This window comes from Hyperolius riggenbachi, chromosome 4 (assembly GCF_040937935.1).
Source record: "Hyperolius riggenbachi isolate aHypRig1 chromosome 4, aHypRig1.pri, whole genome shotgun sequence".
Classification (NCBI taxonomy): Eukaryota; Metazoa; Chordata; class Amphibia; order Anura; family Hyperoliidae; genus Hyperolius; species Hyperolius riggenbachi.
In genome coordinates this window covers 433,195,498-433,208,228 of record NC_090649.1, presented here as the reverse complement: position 1 = coordinate 433,208,228, position 12,731 = coordinate 433,195,498, and the positions used below count along the sequence as shown (strand labels likewise).

General features: G+C 42.7%; 1 protein-coding gene across 2 annotated transcripts in view; it reads right to left on the bottom strand.

The window, feature by feature from the left end:
* Nucleotides 1-8,728: 8,728 nt before the first annotated feature.
* The window catches only part of MCM8 (minichromosome maintenance 8 homologous recombination repair factor), a 72,755-nt gene continuing 68,752 nt past the window's right edge, over nt 8,729-12,731 (bottom strand). For both annotated transcript variants that reach the window (XM_068232500.1, XM_068232501.1), the window contains 3 exons: nt 12,207-12,283; nt 10,968-11,157; nt 8,729-9,196 (listed from right to left, as the gene is read on the bottom strand). In XM_068232500.1, the coding sequence (XP_068088601.1) occupies nt 9,104-9,196; nt 10,968-11,157; nt 12,207-12,283 (360 nt within the window). In that variant the 3' untranslated portion in view covers nt 8,729-9,103. The remainder of the gene's footprint in view (nt 9,197-10,967; nt 11,158-12,206; nt 12,284-12,731) is intronic.

Sequence of the window (12,731 nt, the reverse complement as noted above, 5' to 3'; positions counted from 1 at the left end):
TCTTTTCTATGGAGCTGAACTCCCCATCAGAAAAAAATCTTTGCAAGATGCTGCACACACAGATGCTGTACAGACACAAAAGATCAGTATCTGCAAAAGATCTGTTCCTGCCAAAAATCCATTCCTGCAAATTGCAATGATAGTCTATGAGATCTGCAGATCATCATACACACATGATTTAACTGACATCCATCTGCAGATCAAGCAGTCATCTGCAGATCTGAAAATCCATCCTGGTGGATCTGATCTGCAGATGAATGTCAGTTAAATCATGTGTGTATGATGATCTGCAGATCTCATAGACTATCATTGCAATTTGCAGGAATGGATTTTTGGCAGGAACAGATCTTTTGCAGATACTGATCTTTTGTGTCTGTACAGCATCTGTGTGTGCAGCATCTTGCAAAGATTTTTTTCTGATGTGGAGTTCAGCTCCATAGAAAAGACTGTGTAGACTGTAGAGTATGGCTCTCATACTACATGGAAGGGGGTAAGATTGGTCTGTGATCTTTCATTTTCCAAAGACTATAGTCTGATGTGTGTATGTGGCCTTAGTGGTCTCAAACGATTATTTTCAGTTGCAATGGAAACAGAGGCACCAGCAGAGTAAAAGTTGATCATCGGTAAAAACAGATAAAAGTTGGGGGGCAAGTTAGTATTACTATTGATTTATAAAGTGCCCGTGTCACTGTACAAAGTAAGAAACAAACATGGGGTACATAATAATACAGACAATAGTGTACAACAATATACAAGATACATAATTGGTGACAAAATACAAAAATTATACAGAATTGGTAATGACAGTGATAAAAGTAACATGATAAATAAAATGTATAATCATTTTCAAGACACAAAAGGGGAGAGAGCCCGGCCCTTGCGAGCTTACAATCTAAAGGGAATGGGGTGAAACAAGAGGAGGGGTTGAGTAGCCACCTGATCAGTGCTGAATTACCGAGACTCATAGGAGAAGATCCGGGTGGAGGAGGAGGACAGCAAGGGACTGATTGGCCTGAGGAAGCCCCAGGTATGTATAAAACTTTTCTTTGCATCCGTCTCAGGTACCCTTTAATTCGTAGTCATCAAACCAAATTTTAACAACATATCAAATTATTTGATTTCATGAGCAAAGGGAGTGCATAAATTTGCATAAACCAGCATCAGCGCAGAATTATTTCCATCTCATTGACCATCTCTATTAGTGACACAGCTACACATCAGGCTTTATTCTTACAGCATAGACGTTATTTAGTACATATAAGAGATTCCTGTGTACACATCATATATACAGTCACAATCAGATATGTATATATGTATATCTGACTTTAAAAATAGGGGGACTTCTTCATTGAAGCAGCACAAGTAACTATTTTTTGATTGGTTTATTTCAATTTTGTGGACTAAGCAGAGCTATTACTGTATATATATATATATATATATATATATATATATATATATATATATAATTTATGACTATTATCTGAGAAATAGATCATTTTATCATATTTTCTATTTTAATTACAGTTTAAATTCATTAGGAGTCGGTACATTTTCTCCCGACTCCGACTCCAGGTACCCAAAAATTGCTCCGGCTCCTCAACTCGGAAGCCGTGTCTATCCGAGATTTTTCTTGGTCCGCCACTTCGAGCCTTAAAGGGGAACTGAAGAGAGAGGTATATGGAGGCTGCCATGTTTATTTCCTTTTAAGCAATACCAGTTGCCTGGCAGTCCTGCTGATCCTCTGCCTCTAATACTATTAGCCATAGCCCCTGAACAAGCATGCAGCAGATCAGGTGTTTCAGACTTTAAAGTCAGATCTGACAAGACTAGCTGCATGCTTGTTTCTGGTGTTATTCAGATACTACTGCAGAGAAATAGACCAGCAGGACAGCCTGGCAACTGGTATTGATTAAAAGGAAATAAATATGGCAGCCTCCTTATACCTCTTACTTCAGTTCCTCTTTAACTTGAACTAAGCCTGTGGTCTTCCATTTCCTCAATATGTTCCTACTGTGGAAACAGACAGCTGAAATCTCTGAGACAGCTTTCTGTATCCTTCCCCTAAACCATGATGGTGAACAATCTTTGTCTTCAGGTTATTTGAGAGTTGTTTTGAGACCCCCATGTTGCTACTCTTCAGAGAAAATGAAAATAAACTTAAAATTAACCCCCTGAAATACTCTCATAATTGGATTCACCTGTTTATGTAGGGCAGAGCTTACCAAGCCAATTTGAGTTCCAATAATTAGTTCTAAAGGTTTTGGAATAAATAAAATGATAACAGTGCCCAAATGTATGCACCTGCATAATTTTGTTTAAACAATTATTGTGCACTTTCTGTAAATCCAATAAAATTCATTTCACTTCTCAAATATCACTGTGTGTTTCCTGTATGATATATTTAACTGCCATTTGTTATCGTAACAACCAACAATTTACACAGGAAAATCATGACGATTAACGAAGTTGCCCAAACTTTTGCATCCCACTGTATATGTCTATGTATGTATTGTAGTCTAGGGCCAATTTAGAGGGAAGCCAATTAACTTATCCTTATGTTTTTGGGATATGGGAGGAAACTGGAGTGCCCGAAGGAAACCTGCACCGACACAGGGAGACCATACAAAGGATAGATATCCTAGCAAAAAGTACGGGGACTTTAGCAAGGTGATGGAGGTGAGCGGGAGGAGTGGTGGGCATGAGGACTGCTGCCCATATATGCCTGCTCTCGCTGCTACTGAAAATTAAGTCACCTCGGGTATCCTTTAAAGGTGGCCATACACTTACAGTGATGTGAAAAACTGTTTGCCCCCTTCCTGATTTCTTATTCTTTTGCATGTCTGTCACACTTAAATGTTTCTGCTCATCAAAAACCGTTAAGTATTAGTCAAAGATAACATAATTGAACACAAAATGCAGTTTTACTTTTAAATGATGGTTTTTATTATTTAGTGAGAAAAAAAACTCCAAATCTACATGGCCCTGTGTGAAAAAGTGATTGCCCCCCTTGTTAAAAAAGAACTTAATTAACTGTGGTTTATCACACCTGAGTTCAATTTCTGTAGTCACCCCCAGGCCTGATTACTGCCACACCTGTTTCAATCAAGAAATCACTTAAATAGGAACAATCTGACACAGAGAAGTAGACCAAAAGCACCTCAAAAGCTAGACATCATGCCAAGATCCAAAGAAATTCAGGAACAAATGAGAACAAAAGTAATTGAGATCTATCAGTCTGGTAAAGGTTATAAAGCCATTTCTAAAGCTTTGGGACTCCAGCGAACCACAGTGAGAGCCATTATCCACAAATGGCAAAAACATGGAACATTGATGAACCTTCAGGAGTGTCCGGCCAACCAAAATTACCCCAAGAGCGCAGAGAAAACTCATCCGAGAGGCCACAAAAGACCCCAGGACAACATCTAAAGAACTGTAGGCCTCACTTGCCTCAATTAAGGTCAGTGTTCACGACTCCACCATAAGAAAGAGACTGGGCAAAAACGGCCTGCATGGCAGATATCCAAGGCGCAAACCACTTTTAAGCAAAATGAACATTACGGTTGGCCCAATTTTGCTAAAAAACATCTCAAAGATTGCCAAGACTTTTGGGAAAATACCTTGTGGACAGACGAGACAAAAGTTGAACCTTTTGGAAGGTGCGTGTCCCGTTACATCTGGCGTAGAAGTAACACAGCATTTCAGCAAAAGAACATCATACCAACAGTAAAATATGGTGGTGGTAGTGTGATGGTCTGGGGTTGTTTTGCTGCTTCAGGACCTGGAAGGCTTGCTGTGATAGATGGAACCATGAATTCTACGGTCTACCAAAAAATCCTGAAGGAGAATGTCCGGCCATCTGTTCGGCAACTCAAGCTGAAGTGATCTTGGGTGCTGCAGCAGGACAATGACCCAAAACACACCAGCAAATCCACCTCTGAATGGATGAAGAAAAACAAAATGAAGACTTTGGAGTGGCCTAGTTAGAGTCCTGAACTGAATCCTATTAAGATGTTGTGGCATGACCTTAAAAAGGCGGTTCATGCTAGAAAACCCTCAAAGCTGAATTACAACAATTCTGCAAAGATGAGTGGGCCAAAATTCCTCCAGAGCGCTGTAAAAGACTCGTTGCAAGTTATCGCAAACGCTTGATTGCAGTTATTGCTGCTAAGAGTGGCCCAACCAGTTATTAGGTTCAGGGGGCAATTTCTTTTTCACACAGGACCATGTAGGTTTGGAGTTTTTTTTCTCACTAAATAATAAAAACCATCATTTAAAACTGCATTTTGTGTTCAATTATGTTATCTTTGACTAATAGTTAACGGTTTTTGATGAGCAGAAACATTTAAGTGTGACAAACATGCAAAAGAATAAGAAATCAGGAAGGGGGGAAATCGTTTTTCACATCACTGTATATTGATTTTCCTGTTCAAATCCTGGAAGATTCAGTCACTCTGATAAAATCTGCCAGGCATCTATTGCCCTAGCATGTCCGATCTACTGATTCGTTTTTACCTAAAATCTGCATATATGAATGGCAGGAGCAGTGGTGGATCAACAGTCCATAGCATTATACTGCATTGAATAGTGCAACGCTGCTGTTTGATAAATTTTCAATAGATTCCCAGCTGAAATCTTTTGGAAATGGAGGTGCTGTGTGTGGTAGGAATTGATTTCTCTCTGAATTGAGTCCTATTAACCCTCTCCCGACTGCCTAACACCGATTGGCGATGGGAGGGTGGAAGCTACAGGACCGCCTAATGCCGATTGGCGTCAAGTCCTACAGCTACAGATTAGCAGGGATCGCGCATCCCCTGCTTGAGTGATGGCGCTCAGCTCCGTAAACAGCCTGCCAGCAGTGATCGTTGCTATCAGGTTGTTAGGGGGAGAAACGTCAGTTTATTTACTTTGCTTTTTCTGGCATCAGTAATGTTTGAATCACACACATGAAACAAGCATGCAGCTAACTTAGTCAGACTTCAGTCAAATATTTGATCTGTATGCATGCTTGTTTAGGGTCTGTGGCTAAAAGTATTAGGGGCAGAGAATCAGCAGGACAGCCAGGCAATGTAAAGGAAAAAAATATGCCAGCCTCCATTCTCTGTCACTTCAGATGCATTTTAAGGGTGAGAATGTGACAATAACTGAGAATGTGTATGAGCCTTAAAGCTGGATTGTAAACTTACTGCAAAGCAGTTTCACTTAGCTGGGGCTTCCCCAAGCCCCCGTCCCGCTCCTGCAAGAGTCTCCGTTCTCTCGCGCCAGCCAGTTCCGTTACCGCAGTCAATGGCAACTGCGCCTCCCGGGCTATGAGCTTTTTTTTCGCATTCCAGCCCGCAATAACCTCCTGCGCTATAGCAGACGGGAACGCGAAGAAAGCTTTGCATAGCCTGGGGTGTGCAGGTGCAGTTGCCGTTGACTTGTAAGTCGACGGTAACGGAACTGGCTGGCACGGGAGAACGGAGGCTCGTGCAGGACCGGCGCGGGACGGGATGGCTGCTGGGGGCTTGGGGAAGCCCCAGGTAACTGAAATGGTTTGCTTTACAGTAAGTTTACAGTTCCGCTTTAAAGTGTATCTGAGATCAGACACTAGGCATATTTATACTTACCTGGGGCTTCCTCTAGTCCCATCAGGTGCGATAGTTCCTTCATCGTCCTCGCTGCCCGCTCCATTGTTATGGAATCAGCCCCAGTAATTGGGCCAGTTGTGATCTTCTAAACCCCAACCGTGCTTGCAGGCCCTGCTGCGCTCCTGTCCCAGAGAGCATTCTGTGCCTGCGCAGTAGTACGTTGCAGGCACAGAACGCTACCGGGGATGGGAGCCCAGCCCCAAGCCGCACATGCGCAAAAGCCCATGACTGGCCCGATTACCAGGGCAGATTTCAGGACAACGGAGCGGCCGGCAAGGACAGTGATCAATCGCACCTCATGGGGCTAGAGGAAGCCCCAGGTACCGTAAGTATAAATAAGTCCAGTGTCCTGATCTCAGGTATGTACGGTATGGTATTTATACAGAAATCACTCTTGTTGAGGAGAAAATACAAAGATCATTTGATTAAAAGACACCTGTGCTGTGCAGGTACATTTTGAAGTGTTTGAATAGGTGTTCTGCTTTATAAATGAGACTTCAACTTTTAACAGCTTGTAATTAGTATTGGTAAAAATCCTCAAATGCTGTAGAAGAGGTTTCTGGGGATATATGAAAGGGGCTCAAGCTGTGCTGTTGCACTCATGTTTGTTGGAAATAAAGATTACCTTGATTTGAATCTATACTATAAAACGTGTAACAGCTAGAAGCATTACTTCAATATTCTGCCTGCTGAACACATATAGCGTCGGTGGTGTGCTGCTGCATTGTGCTGCTTAACAGCAAATAATCTATTCTCTCTGACAAACATTTGAAGCAGATTTCTGTGTTCCAACAATTTTATTTGTACAACAAAACTTGCAAGATAAGTTTTCAGTATTATTTAGTCAGCATCACATTATAGCATCACTAACCATGATAAAATAATGGATAGCGATATGTATATGGTAGTCAGGGCTGCTGCTCCAATAGTCAACTTGGGCAATTGTTCAGTGTACCAGGCTCCTTAAAGTGTACCAGAGACCAGGTAAGTTAAAAGATTTTTACATACCTGGGGCTTCCTCCGGCCCGATCCGCACGGATCGCTCCCACGCCGCTGTCCTCGGTCTTCTCCCTCTTCATTATCAGGTCCTGTAACTTCGGACAATCGCGGCCAGTCTGAGCCTGCGCAGTGCGCTCCCTCCATCAGAGAATAGTATTGCGCAGGCTTGCTCAGACTGTCTGTGACTGGCCGAAGTTATGGGACCCGGTAACGGAGCAGGAGAAGACTGAGGACGGTGGCGTGGGAGCGATCCGTGCGGATGGGGCTGGAGGAAGCCCTAGGTATGTATAAAACTTTTAACTTAACTCGTCTCGTTTTCTTTAAAGCAGGGGTGTCAAACTCAAATACACAGTGGGCCAAAATTGTACACTGGGACCTAGTCACGGGCCAAACTTAATGTCTACTGGCCACCTTCTTCCTTTATAAAAGTTCCCTGGTGTCTAATGGCCCCCACCCTACCCTATAAAGTTCCCTGGTGTCTAGCGCTTTCCCCCTACCTCCCCCATATGGCTTCCCTGGTGTTCTAGGGCTTCACCTCCAATATAGCTTCCCCGATGATCTAGAGTGGGCCAAACCTAATGCAAAATGGGGAACCCACTTGAGGGCCAAATTTAATGGCTCTGAGGGCCAGATTTGGCCCGCTGGCCAGAGTTTGACATGTATACTTTAAAGGGTGACTTGAGTGTAAAATAAAATTTAAAAAAAAGTCTTACTTACCTGGGGCTTCTTGCAGTCCCCTGGGGTGATCCTGTTACAACACCATTTTGAGTCCCTCCGGCCAACAGCTGTAACCCGCACAAAGCTAGCCAGCCACCACCAATCTGCATACTGGATACTGCGCATGTGCAGCCCTGAGCCGCATGCACCCTGATTGCGCTCTCGATGCTGAGAGCGCTCTGCTCCCAGCATCGGGAGCGCGGTGAGGAGGTGTGTGGCTGGCTAGCTTTGAGGGATTTGCCGCTGCTGGCCGGAGGGACTCAGGACAGCCCGGGCCCAGTATGACTCCAGGGGCTGCAAGAAGCCTCAGGTAAGCTAAACTCTTTTTTTCACACTTAAGATTTCCTTTAAGTGCCCCAGAGATCAATATCTCTAGTGGTCTCAATTTTATTATCAGTACTGCATGAAAATGGAAGGGACCCCACATTTATTTTTGCCCAGGATGTTATTTTATCCCAAACTATCTCTGACAATAGTGAACGTTAACAGTTTTCAGCATTGTAAATTATATCCAAAGTATAACAGCACAAAACAGTTCACGAAAGTAAAACACAAAACTGCTACAGAACATTAATTTATGTGTCCTATAAGCACAAAACATCTAAAATATGTACAAAACAAACTATTACATAATAGCAACTCGTCAACATAGCAATACAAAGGTAACATAGTAGCTTAAAACTTAAGGGCAGATTCACATGAGCGGTAAACGCGACGTTTTTGCCAGATAATGGAAGCCTAGTTTAAAAGGGACCTACTGCAGTTCCATTCAAATAAAGGGAAAAAACAATTAAATGTCAGTGGCAGCAGTTAGCGTCGTTCATGTAAACGTTGCGGTAAATCCCGTCGTCTCAGACTCTGTGTAGCGTCCAGCTTCAGCTGCGTTTGTGGTTCTGTGCCCACCATATTTTCCAACACATTGGCCTCAATTCACTAAGCTTTATCAAACACTTTACCGAATGTTTGATAATTTACCTCATGGGTAAAATCTAATTTTGAATTCACTAAGGTGTTACAAATTTATTGAATGTTTTATCGATAAAACATTTCATAAATATATAACACCTTTGGCCTCAATTCACGGAGCATTATCAAACGTTTATCAAACACTTTATCAAACGTTTGATAATTTACCTCATGGGTAAAATCTCATTTTGAATTCACTAAGGTGTTATATATTTGTTGAACGTTTTATCGGTAAAACATTCGATAAGTATTTAACACCTTAGTGAATTTAAAATGAGATTTTACCCATGAGGTAAATTATCAAACGTTTGATAAAGTGTTTGATAAACGTTTGATAATGCTCCGTGAATTGAGGCCTTAGTGTATACAAAATTAGATTTTACCCATGAGGTAAATTATCAAACGTTCGGTAAAGTGTTTGATAAAGCTTAGTGAATTGAGGCCATTGTTTAGAGTCACTATTCAGGTTTGAGTTAAGCTGGGCTGAGGAATGAAGATCTCAGGTCTGTGATGAACTAGGTAAGTGATTACACTTATCTTCATTAGCTGTCGATCTACAGACCTTTACCAGTACACTTCCTCTCTGTGCACACATCTCTGCAGCCAGCTGACTGATAGGGGAATCCATAGATATCTATGGGGCTAACCACCAATGCTGGAATCATATCCTACAAAGTAGTGCAAAGACTGCAGAAGCATGACCACATCTGAAATCTCTGGATCAAAAGGTTAGGTCACCCTCCTTGGTCCTGTAGTTTTGGGGTTCTTTGGGAATCCTCATTCCTGGAAAATCATTATGTTGTTTGCAGCTGATAAACTCTGGGTCCTTTCTTTAGAAGGTAGCCTTGGTCGTTTAGTGAGCACACAAAGCTTTCAAAGTCAGAAACCTGAAAAAAAAGTCAAAAAAATCTGGTCAGCAGCATACATCACAGCTTTGGTTAGAATAATAATGGGTTTTACCCTCTGCTAAGTTTTTATTGTTGTCTGGTTCATACTAGGGAGCTTTGCACTCACTTTCTGATGCTATTATAGTTGTCAAAAAGAACAAGAATGACAGAAAATTCCAAGAACAGCAACAGATAATGCAACAATGTAAGCCTTTGACTGTAAGCCTTTGGGCAGGGTCCTCCTCCTTTTGTGTCCTACCTGATCATGCACCTCCATTGCTGTGCACCCATGCTACGGATTTGAGTGAACCTAACTTGCCTAATCTCCATGCTCCATCCAGTGACTGGCTAAGCATTACCTTGTACTCATACTGTGCTGTGTGATCTGGTTTTCTTGTATTCCTGTATTGTCATATTGCTGTATGTCACCCCTAAATATTGTCTGTAACCTAAATTAATGTCCAGCGCTGCGTAATATGTTGGCGCTTTATAAATACAATAAATAAATAAACAATGAGGCCTGGGACTCAGAAAAGCGGTTTCAGCCACATTTTTGAATCACTGGCGATTCCAAAAGCACTAGGCTAATTAAGGAGGAAATCCAGTGAAAATAACTTCATGAACAAAAGTGCATAATTTTTACAATAATTATTTATAAATGATTTAGTCAGTGTTTGTCCATTGTAAAATCTTTCATCTCCCTGATTTACATTCTGACCTTTATCATATGGTGACATTTTTACTGCTGGCAGGTGATGTCAGTGGAAGTAGCTGCTGCTTGTTTTTTTTTCTTTTTTGGCAGTTGGAAACAGCTGTTATTTCCCACAATGCAACAAGGCTCCCACAGTGTGATGTTAGGACCACACTGTGGGAGGTGTTTCAACACAGTAGCAGCCATACAGAACCCCCTGATTAGGGCTCTTTCACATTAGGGCAGACTTTGTGCGTCAATGCAAACGGAAGCCGTTTGCGTTAACCAAGGTAAGATGAAAGTCCATGGACTTTCATTTTACCTTTCACACTCGACGCTGCGTTTCGATGCGTTGCGGTTCCGACGCACCCGGGCACAGTTTTTCCTCCAACGCACCCGCGAGGCGGCGTTTTCCGTCGGGTTTAATTACCAGCTACTGCCGCTGATTGCGTCGCACCGCAGATACCAGACGACACGCCGCAGGCAGACAACGCGTGCAGGAGAACGGCTCCTGTTCGCGTTGTCTGATGTGAAAGAGCCCTTATCAGTTTGAGAATAGGAAAAGATTTCTCATGGGAAAGGGGGTATCAACTACTGATTGGGATGACGTTCAAACCTTGGTTACGGTTTCTCTTTAACTTTCATGAAGGGGATTTCACGAGAGCGATTTCTATTTCCAGAAATCGCAAACACAGGTCCTGCAGCATTTGCGCTCTGACACAAAGTATGGGATCATGCAAAATCGATTTGCGACTGCTGTACAAAAGCGATCTTACTACCCAAATCATGAAAAATATATACATTGACAAGACACAGAACATTTATATTGCGCTGCGCCAGTGCTGGATCTCGGAGGGTGAAAAGGACACATGAAGCCTCAGGATCCAGAGGCTTCCACCTCCCGAGGCAAGTATCCCCCAGGGTCTGGGTTTTTTTTGTTACAGGTCTACTTTAAGATTTCCTTTAAAAAGTAACGTGCTATTTGGGAAGGGAATTAATAACAAAGTAACAATAATAAAAGTGAATACTTTATTGCTTGGCAATAAGCTCCATGCTTTATATGCATATCTAGGCCTTTACCTGTATCTGCATTTCCTTGGCAATTTGCCGAAGTTGTTGATACTCAAACAGGTTATTGTAGGTTTGTTCCGCGATTCTGTTCAAAGCAGATACAAATTTCTTGGCCTGTGATCGATTACTCATTCCAGAGCCGTGCTGAGATCTATTGAAATCCAGCTTCCCAAATTCATCAGAGTACGTCCCAAGCAGGCTAGAGGAAATGCAGAGAAATCACCCATTATCCCTGATCACCAAAGCATGCATTCACCCAACTTCCATTCATTACTAGAAATACAAATACAATAAACAAGAACATAAATACACACCGAACAGCTGATATATAAAAACCACCAGCACTGTATTGTGCAAGTCCCCCAAATATGCCTCCAAAACAGCTATGACCCAGGCGTCATGGGGTATTTGTGTCATTAATGTCTTAGCAGTATGACAGTGAAATTCCAGTTTAATACCATCCCCTATATTTTTAACAGCCATACAACTTCCTTCTCCTGATAAGGCTGTAAAGGCATCCAATCTAATGTCTAGGCCAAAGTCCGTTTTGAAGAATAGCTCAAGCCTCCTCCAGAATCCCCTACGACCTTTGAACCGGAAGAAATGGCCCTTGTCCATGTGCAGTAGCCTCCCAGTCGTGCTGCCTGCGCTCCCAGCGGCTCTCTTGCTTGTCGTCCTCTCACAGTGACTATGGGGAGGTTACTACGCATGCATGAGGGCCATTACTTCTGGGTTAAAGGTCCTGACTAGTACTAGTCAGGGGTCTACTAACGGCACTTAGGAGAAAGGGGGTGGACGGTGGGGGGTCAAACAGAGGGCACAGCCTGCCAAAGAATGCCATTAGTAACAAAAAAAAAAAAAAAAAGTATGTGCTCTAACATCTTTTTTTGGGGGGAGGGGGGGGGGGGGGGGGCATCAGGTTAAAAAAAAATATGTTTGGATATTAAGTTTCAGACTTAGGGGATGATTCACAAACAAGTTCATTAAAAAACAATTAGCGGCCACTATGCATGCTACGCTCGCTCCTTGCAGCGTAGCGTGCCTTACTTAGTTACACAGTAACTTTGCTAGTGAACATAGTAGCAGCTACACTAGTGAAGTATCACAGTCGCAATACTTCACAGCAGTGGCCGGTATTTAAAAAAGCGCGCGTTGCTATGTAAGCAATTGTTTTTGCTGCTGAAGCAGTGATCGTTTGTGAATCAAACCTATAGTTATCAGAACTGTATTCCTGCCATGTTATATCACCTGTATTTCATGATGTCAACGACATCTTCAGCATCTTCTTTGGTGGCCTCTTCCCTCAGCTCCAGCCTGGCTCGTGCCTGTAAGCATTCAGCAGATTAATACAAACCTTATAATAAAGAAACTGGCCAATCACACTCTGAACTTCATAAATGCGCAGTACAGTCCGGATGATGTCAGCGCGACCACGTGAGCTGCACGCTGGATCGCAGAAGAAGCCAACCTGGAAGCCGACCTGGCGAGGTCGGCATCTGCAGCGGAGGACATCGGGAGCCACCGGAGCTGCGGCAAAGGCACAGGGCGGCTGCCAGGGGCTGGAGGAAGGCCCAGGTAAGTGGATTTTTGTTTTTTAATCTCCTTGGACGTATCCTTTAAGGCAATGCCAGTCACCTTGCTATCCTGCTTCTAATACTTTTAGCCATAGATCCTGAACAAGCATGCAGCAGAAAAGGTGTTTCTGACATTATTGTGAGATCTGACAAGATTAGCTGCATGCTTGTTTCTGGTGTGATTCAGACACTACTGCAG